This window comes from Crocodylus porosus, unplaced genomic scaffold, assembly GCF_001723895.1.
Source record: "Crocodylus porosus isolate Cpor-Errol unplaced genomic scaffold, CroPor_comp1, whole genome shotgun sequence".
Classification (NCBI taxonomy): Eukaryota; Metazoa; Chordata; order Crocodylia; family Crocodylidae; genus Crocodylus; species Crocodylus porosus.
This window is the reverse complement of record NW_017728906.1, coordinates 175,310,425-175,319,552: the sequence shown is the minus strand read 5'-3', so window position 1 is coordinate 175,319,552 and position 9,128 is coordinate 175,310,425. Positions and strand designations below refer to the sequence as shown.

The 9,128-nt window shown below is 44.7% G+C and overlaps 1 protein-coding gene across 1 annotated transcript; it reads right to left on the bottom strand.

Annotated features, from left to right (window-relative positions):
- Positions 1 to 4,340: 4,340 nt before the first annotated feature.
- Positions 4,341 to 7,635, bottom strand: LOC109305538 (vitelline membrane outer layer protein 1-like). The gene is given in 4 exon segments (XM_019528530.1): positions 4,341 to 4,638; positions 5,844 to 5,953; positions 6,673 to 6,698; positions 7,620 to 7,635. Coding segments are annotated over 4 exon segments (450 nt in total).
- Positions 7,636 to 9,128: the final 1,493 nt, after the last annotated feature.

The window sequence follows — 9,128 nt, the reverse complement described above, 5'->3', positions numbered from 1 at the left end:
TAAAGTATAGGACAAGAAAGAGCACCATTCTAGGGGGTGCCAGGGGCGCACATGGACCCCCTGAAATCACTGCTGCACCCCATGGCAGCAGCATTCCCAGGCAGGGGGGCAGGTGAAAATGCTGGTGCCCCCCCTGAGAGTGCCAGACGGGGAGTGTGCCAGGAGAAGCAGTCATCCCATGACTGATCCCACTGACCCGGAAGTGCCAGTGGCACACCTGGAAGTGCCAGCAGCATGCTGCTGCCAGTTGTGGGTCAGCGGGACTGACCACAGGGATGCCCCCTCCCAGTCTACAGGATCGGCCGTGGCCCCCCGCACCCGAGCCGCAGACCATCTGCTGGGGGGGAAAGGCCCCCTCAACTCAGGAGGTGCCAGTTGCCCATGACTGGAACAATGTGCGTTGAGTTACAAGAGCTGATTAAGCTTGACTTCTATATTGCTGACTTCTCCATTTAGCACACACTGCTCAGAAAACTGCCACATTGTCAAAAATGGGGAATCGAAAGAAAAAAACAAAAATCGCTCCAAAGGGCAGCACTTGAAAGTGGTAACAGACTTTGAAGCTCTGTGAACTTGCTGAGATTTGGTTGGGTCATTTTGTTTTCCTCAGATGAATTCATAAAAATTACTTTATCAAACTGGTACTGCAAGCATCTTGGAAGTGGAGAAACCATGAGATATTGGCTATTGCCACCAAATACAAGGGATTGGGCTTGATAGATCTATGGTCTGAACCAGAATTAAAAAATCTTGAGTTTTTATATACTCCCTCTAACTGCAGCATCTGCAGTGTTCATTATATTATTTTTTTCCACCCATTTCAACAGGCAACTCAATGTGGGGGGTTTTTGGTTTTGTTTTTTTACTAGCTTTTTTAAGATATGAGTTGATCTTTTCCAGAGGCTGGAGAGATTTCGCACTGAAGGGCCAGACTGTGGAGAAAGCATTAATATAATACTCTGGCAACTACTACAACATACAGACAAACTTTATTTATACCTTCCTTGCACCTTCCTGAGCACAAGGACGTGAAAGCAGACCTAAACACCTCCAAAAGGTCAGAGAGGAAACAACCTCCCTTTCTGGCATAGGAGTGTGTAGCAGGTGTGCTCCTTGTGGTAGCTTGAGGACTTGAGTCCCCCAGAGCTCTTGCTGGAGTGGCTTAAGTCCCCAGATCCCAGAGCAGGGCAATGCCTTCAGGGCACAACAGAGTCCCAAGTTAGCAGTTACTTCAAAAGAAAATAATTTCTAATGTGATCAGGAGCAGAAGGATTGTGCTTGTTTTCATTCTGGGATTCTCCCTAATGCTATTCAGCTTTTAAACACCATAGGCTACAAGCAGGAAAGTAATTCCTATGAACAACATTTATTTATATTAGCAACTGGCTGAGCCTGTAGCAATGGTTTGTTTGGTTGTGGTTTTTTCATTTGCTGGGAGGGGAGATGCGGGGGGCAAGGCAGAGGTTGAGGTTTTGGTTTGGTTTGGTTTTGCTCTGATATGCTCTCCTTTGTTAAGTGGGCACCGCAACAGTGGAAGCTAAGATTTAGGACCCACAAGCTATTTTTATGTTTTTTAATGTATGTAGCAGGTTTTTGGCCATTTTGGCTCATTTGATCCTTCCATCACAAGTTTGCATCCAGCCAAACTTCTGTTCCTAGCTCTGGTGTAGTTCCACTGGTTTTGGTTTTGAGGATCATTATTATTCTTGTATAATTTCCCCTATGTGTAAACCATTTGTAAGGAATTCTCTGAGGGAACTGCAAAGCATGATGATTTTCAATAATAACAGCAAAGAAAATCTGGCTTAGATGGCACTTCAGAGTTATGCAGCCTGTTGGGTCTTTCTTTCCCAGATTGTGTTCTTGCTACTATATGTCTCAGTTCGTTTTGAGAAAGTTGGTTTCATCAGATCCCATTTGATTTCCATGCTGCCTCTAGTGCACTTGGATTTTCACTGCCATTAGGAGACAGATATAAATATATGTGTAAACCTTTTGCCAGACACTGAATGAAAATAATAAGGCGTGTGTTCAAATTTTCTATATTGGCTTAAGACACCACTCAGCAATCTGGGTGTTCCAAATTGAACCAACAAAAACTGGATATTATAACAGGGCTCATTAATGGGGAGAGAAGGGGACAAAAATCAATCTTAGAACAAATATTTATAGTTAGTAGCCTGACCCAAGCATTAACAATTCCTCCCAGTCAATGTCTCAGAGTTCTCCACTAGCTCCACCCCGAGTGAGCTTAGTAGCTCATGGGGCTGGTGCAGCCACTAGCCCTGGCCTTTCCCCTGGATGCCACAGTCATCCCTTAGAGAAAGGTACCAATCCTTTAGCAAGAGACTCTGTTGGGGAAATCCAGAGGAGCACTATCTAACCCAGTCCCCGGGTGTTCTTGCTGTCATATGGGGACAACACCTACATCAGGAGTGACCAAGGTGCATCCTGTGTCCTGGATTCAGCCCAGAGAGCCATGTCACCTGGCCTGAGGGCTTCCCACTGGTCTAGAAATTTGGCAGCATGGTGACTGGTAGTAGTTTTAATTGCTTTGGCTCCTCATTGCCACCAATCATCCTACAGACAAATTTCTGGACCAGTGAGGAGCCCTGTGAGCTGGATCTGGAGTGCAGACCTTGGCTAACTGGCCTGGGTGGAAGAAATCTGGAAGCAGAAAGAAGGGAGGACCAGTGGACACAAAGACTGGTTTCACCTCACCATTTGCATGTAAACATTTTACCCAGCACAGTTAAAATAGGCACAACTAGTTCCTAAGCCTCCCATGACGCACACCAATGAGAACATACATATTTGGGGCACCTACCCCCCACTCTCAAGCATGTGCACCAACAGCTATATGCAGATGAGGCCTACACAAAGGCCATCACACAGGTGACAACACCTACATCTCAAATATTCTACATGCTTTGCCACAGCCCGCTCTGACAAAACCACTGAAAGACTCAGAATCACCTCCTCCTATGCCAGCCACTGAGACGCGTTTAGAGTTGGCCATATCCAAGAATCACTTCTCCCTTGTTAAAACATAAAGTACCTACATGAGCAGCTCTTTGACCCAGAAGCTACAGTTAAGACAGTAGGAGCTGCCTGGAGATGGTCTTGATCAACAGTTGCCTAGCATGGGTCTAAGCCAATAGCAGCCTCCTTACCAAAGAGATACTTCATACAGCCCCACTGAAGAGCCCCTCATTGAATTAGCGTCAGATTCTTTCCCTTTGTCTTGAGTCAATAGGAGACACACTGCAGGACAATATCAACTCTAGGGCATTAGGAGTTGTTGGGAGAGTGGCAAGTATAAGCCAGTATAGACAGAGAGGCAACTGCTTTCTCAGCTGCTTGACAAGTCATTTAAGTACCACAATGTTATTTGGATGGATGCCCTCCCCTTTGGCCCTAGACAGGCAAGCTGTCCTCCCTATCACCTTGCCCTAGTCAGTCTCTCACCTGCAGGGGCTCTCCTTCTTATCCCATTATTCCTCCTTTTCCTAATCCCCTTTCCCCTGCAGATGCAAGGATGATACCGGTCCTTGAGCCACATTTTGTGCACTAAGGTATGGACACCTCTTTCATCAAGAGCAGAGCCAAAATATTATGGTGTTTCATAGACTGGTGTTGGTTCCTGTGTTGTGGGGGTGGGGATAGGGGCAGGGGGAGGAGGCATTTAGCTGTATAAAGGGGCTGGGCTTTGTTATAATGGGCACGGGGGAGCCAGAACAACCCCACACCATAGGAGTACCTCTTCATGCCCACCCCAGACCTGGAGAGACTCTCTGAAGGCTGGGAAACCAGGTCTGAGCGAGTCTCCCAGCAAGGGAACAGACACAGGTATGGTGAATGAGGAAAAGCCTACCATGTGGACTAGCAGAGGGAGAGAATAAAAGATGCTGAAAGCAGCCTGAAGGGGGCTGCACAGGCCGTGAGCAGGCTGCCTGGAGCCTGGGGTTACCGGGGATGGAGCAGCCACTGGGAGGGGGTGAGAGCATGACCCCTCATCTACTTGCTTGTTTGTTTGCACAGGCCTGCAGTCTTTCCAGAACCTCTGAAAGATAAGAGATGACCAGAAGATGAAGCCTAGGAAGAAGACAGCCAAGAGCTAAGCAATAGTTTATTCAATTAATTTTGATTGCTCATTTTGCATTTCCAACAAGCCCTGCGTGGCGTTGTGGTGTTATCTACTAGCTGTGCTGCAGCAGAAGTGAGGGCCCTGAACAGTGGGTGCTTAGCCAAAGCTAGCAGAAAAATTAAAGTGATCAGCTCTGCTAGCATGACCAAACAGGCCTGATGGATTTGTCCCCAATCTACCCATAGGCAGCTTACTAGCTACAGCAGAAGAACCTCACATCATTGAGTGTCGTGTCATCCCCCTCACCCTGGGGTGGTTCCACCTTAGTCTGGAGCCCGCAGATGGCCCCAGAGTAGCAGTGATTACTCCAGGAGCCAAAAGTGCCCCAGACAGAACCTGTATTGCCCTCTTGCACTCTCCCATCTAACAATCTAAACTTGATGTTGTTGGCTGCTGTGTCATCACCATCTCCTTGCGGTGACTCTACTTTCAGTGAGAAGGCAGTCAGGTACAACCTGGGATGCCACTGCTTCGCACTCCATTGACCCCACCTGCAGGAGAAGAAAACAGTCTATCTAAGATGTGTTCAGGCTCAGCTAAACCCTATGGGAAACTGGTCAATCTCTTCAACTGTGCACCGGGCCCAGAATTCCCAGGACACATAGCAGCGATGAGCAGAAAGGCCTGGAAGGGTCTGTGAAGGGTTTTTTTAATTATTTTTTCTTCCCTGGGCACCTGCAGTATTGATCCTGGTCTTCCCCGATTTGCTGGTAGATAACTTGAAGGCCTCAGGAAAACAGTTTTATATGGAACATACAATTAATATATCTTTCTCCCAAGCATCCCTCACATAGAAGGAAACCCCTCCAGGTTGAAATCTTGGTCTCTTGAAGTCCCCTTCCCAGGATTTCACACAAAGATTTCTACAATGTGTGGGAAAATTTTCATATTTACCCTTATTTGTGCCATTTTAAAAAGACTCTGTAATTAGTATTATTTCACCAGTCACCCACATTCTCTACAGAAAATAAGAATTTCTAATATGAAATGGCCACTTTACCCATCCTAGAGAAGCCAAAGTACAAATGCAAACCACTCCTGTAACTCAGTTTGCCTGGCCATTTATAAACAGGACTGTTACAGTACACACCTTTCCCCTGTTCCCAGCTTTACACTAGCTGTGTTCCTTGCTCCACCTTAACTGGCTCTTCACCCCAGGTGTCCCTGCTTTATCTCATCAGTCATGCCTTGATTTTCCTCAGTGTGCAAGTCACTGGAGAAAAGGAGCATCTAGTTGACAGGGTGACTCGTGACTTTACAGTCCCTCCACATTCTTAGCTGGGATTTTCTTCACTAGGTACAAGTCCTCTAGTCTTTTCTTCCCTGGCCTTATGAAGTTTCTGAGTCTTGCTGAACAGGCCCAGCACTGATCTGGCCTTCCTTATGGCTGATTAGACCTCCCTCATTCTCCACATTCAGTTTCTCTGGATCTATTCTCCTTCCACGCCAGCTAGAGCTCATGCCTTTTCCTCCATCACAGCCCTTCTGCCCTGCTTTCCTACTGGGACCCTTCCTTTATACTGCTGTGAGAGGAAAGACCTCCCACTTGTATTTGTCCCTGTCCCTTCTTCCTGCTAATGAGGACTAAAGGGGCCCATTACAAAGGGGAATAGTCAACGAGTGTCCCGTTGCAAATTGCAGCATTCATTGTGGGGTGGGGGAAGACAAAGGGAGGGGAAACAGTAGCAAGATAAACCAATGAGGTACTCATGGTCCCACTGAAGATGTAATGGTTGTACCATCACTACAGTACAGGAGGATGCCATTCAGAGCTGAATCATCCCCAGAGCCCTGAGAGGGCTCAACCTGGAAGTGGGAAAGGACCCAGGGTTTCAGGGAGGGTCAAGAAAATTCCTTGAGACCAACAGCCCCTCTTAGCTTCCTATAACTAAACTCTGTGAATTAATTAAAAAAAGACATCACATTATAGAGTCAAGGAAAGCATTATTGTTTTCGTCATTGCCCTAGGAAACCAGGAGGTGATCAGGCAACTTTTCCTAGATATTCCCCTTTGTACTTTCCAGTTCCTCCTCATCCAGACAATAAACCAAAGATTATGGACTAGAACCCAGCAGGGAAGAGGGAGAAGACAGCCCTAGCCATATTTCCCACCCACACACACCTCAGCATTACATTTTAACTGTGGCAGCAACAGGCAACTTCAGAGCAGCACAGGCAAATAACATTAGATTTACATGAACTGAGCAAAGCAGGTTCCCATGCAATCCCTTAAAGTGTGTACTTTTTTGCCATCAGCACTGTATCTATTAGGATTTTTGTTAGCATGTTGTTGAACAATAAAAGAAAAAAAAACAGGTACTAGTCCTTCCCTGATATAGCTGTGCTGACAACACTTCCTATGATAGGCCTAAAATTTCAAAATCAAATATTCAGAAACTTTGTTTCCTGATGACTGGGGAAGGATCAAGAAGAGAGGACAGAATGAACCCCCTTGAAAACTGCATAGAATTCAGAGAGGTCCCTGCTGCAAAATGAGGAGAGCAGGGGATCAGGAAAAAAATTACCTTCAGGGAAAATCCTTTGGTTCTTCCTGTTTAGTCCCCAACCTCCTGGCACTGGTGTATAGGCAGGCAAGTGTCCCATTGGGAACCATTGCCTTCACCAGAGATCATTCAGCTGGGAGAGGGCAGAACAATAGGCCAGGAATATGGCCCTAGTGGATGCATCTTGAATGGTCTGCAGAGGGAACAAAGCATGCCTAGGAAGTCAAAGAGGAAAAGTTTGTAGTAGATGCAAGCTAATAAGAATCTAAGTGAAAATTTATATGAGTAAGCCAAAGTCAAATCCCAGAACAAGACTGAGGGAGATAGTATTTTGCCTTAATATCATGGTTGTCAGGTGCTCTTTGATCTAGTACATTCATCTTGTTTTCTCTGGGAGCTCTCATAGGCAAGGGCCATAGACCAATGGCTGGAGAACCAGGCATGTTTGCTCAGCCAGGATAATCCAAAAGTAGCCTGGGACAGACTTAACTCCTATTTGGGTGGTGCCCGCATGAACTAACAAGGAAGTGGGAAGGAGTTGCAGGGCATGGTCAGGACCTGGAGGGAAGACCCCAAAAGAGGGAAGGCCCCTTCCTCCTCAAAACCATGGAAAAAAACACAGTTGTAGCAAACACTGATTTTCACGTACCTATACCGAGGCACTGACCTGGAATTGATTGAACTGGCTGCCATGAGAGCAAGGTGATGTTTTTTGTTCCTGCTTTAATCAGTGGGTTCCTGGAATTACTGGTGTTGACTAACATAAATTCCCCAGCCTGATTATGTAATATTCAACCCATGTGGATAGAGGTTTACTCTTTATTAACTTATAAATTATTTAGAATTTGTGCTTCCCAAGTTTCCGCTTAGTGTTTCCCCCTAATATAGTCTTTGTTCTTTATGCATTTTCAAGACTTGTGAGTGGGGATGTATGACCTCCCACAGGATGAACTAAGCCCATTGCTTACGAAAGCTTTGATACATTGTTAAACATCTCTGATATAGTCTATAGGGTGCAGAGCTATCCTGCTTTATGTCTGACTTCAGGCTAAACACAGCTGATTTCTCTCTCCCACAGGAGGCTGTGGATAGGGACTCAAGCTGCAATTTGCCAGAAGAATTACACTTATTATAGATGTGGCAGCTAATATTGCCTGTTAAGCCACACAACGTTTCCTATTCTAAGGCCCTTCTTTCAGTTTTTTCTAACTTTGCAAAACTACCATCATTTGTGTTGAAATTTTCCAGGCCTGAGGTCTACCTCAGGCTGAAGTTTTCTGGAAAATTTTAGTTCAAACAATTCAATCATTTCTGAGAATAAGTTTATGGGAAGAACATATTGCTTTCCCATGTAAAACTTCTGGAAATGTGTTTCAACATTTTGCTGCTATCAGAGTCGCTGAAATCACGTTTGGCAAAAGAGAAGTAGATAAAATTAAAACCGTCCCACATTCAAATGACGCCATGACAAGAAGAACTGATGACATGGCGGAAGACATAATTAAACAAATTTCAGAAAAAATTATCCAGAAACAACAGTTCGCTTTACAGATTGATGAATCTACCGATGTGTCCAACTATTCACAATTGATGATGTTTGTCAGATACATTGATGATGAAGACAAGCAAGGGATACAGAAACAAATACATGGATGCAAAGAATTGGACACAAAAACAACAGGAGAGGACTTTTTTTAGATCTTAAATGAGCACATTATAAAAAATGGATTGTCATAGGAGTGGTGCGTGTCTGTGTGCGCAGACAGAGTGGCAGCAGCAATGGTCGACAAAGTGGTCTTGTTGCTCGCTTAAAAGCTATAAATCCTTCAATCAAGTGGAACCATTGTATTATCTATACACATACTACTGACCTTCTTTACTGAAGGTTGGTGGATGTCACATGGAAGGTTGTTGAATTGCCTGTTCCAGTTGAGATATGAAGTTACCGTCTCTCTCAGAGAGATGAAATCTGAATGCTTACAGTATTTTGAAGATGAAGTATGAATTTGCAAATTAGCCAATCTTAGTGACATTTTTGATAAAATCAATTACTTGAGCCTTCAGCTTCAGAGATACAACATAAATATATCTAGCTTGCATGACAAAGTAAGAGCTTTTAGGAAAAAGTTGAGGTTCTGGAAAAACAGAGCTTTGTGTGGAAATGTTGGTTCATTTCCACAGGTCTCAGAATTCTGTGAAGAATATGAAATCCCTCTGAATGAAAGTGTGAAAGCAAATATTAAAGAACACTTGGTAAATTTAGAGTCAAACTTTGAACATTATTTCCCTAACGTTGAAGAGCATGAAGATCCACAGAAACTATGGATTTTGAATCCATTTAATGACAGTGCGATTGAACAAGTAGGGATTTCAGAAAGCATGAAGGGAAAACTTTTTGAGCTTTCCACAGACAGTACACTGCAGAGGATGCAAAGCATGAGATTGGGTGACATCCCTGCATTTTGGCAGAAAATGAA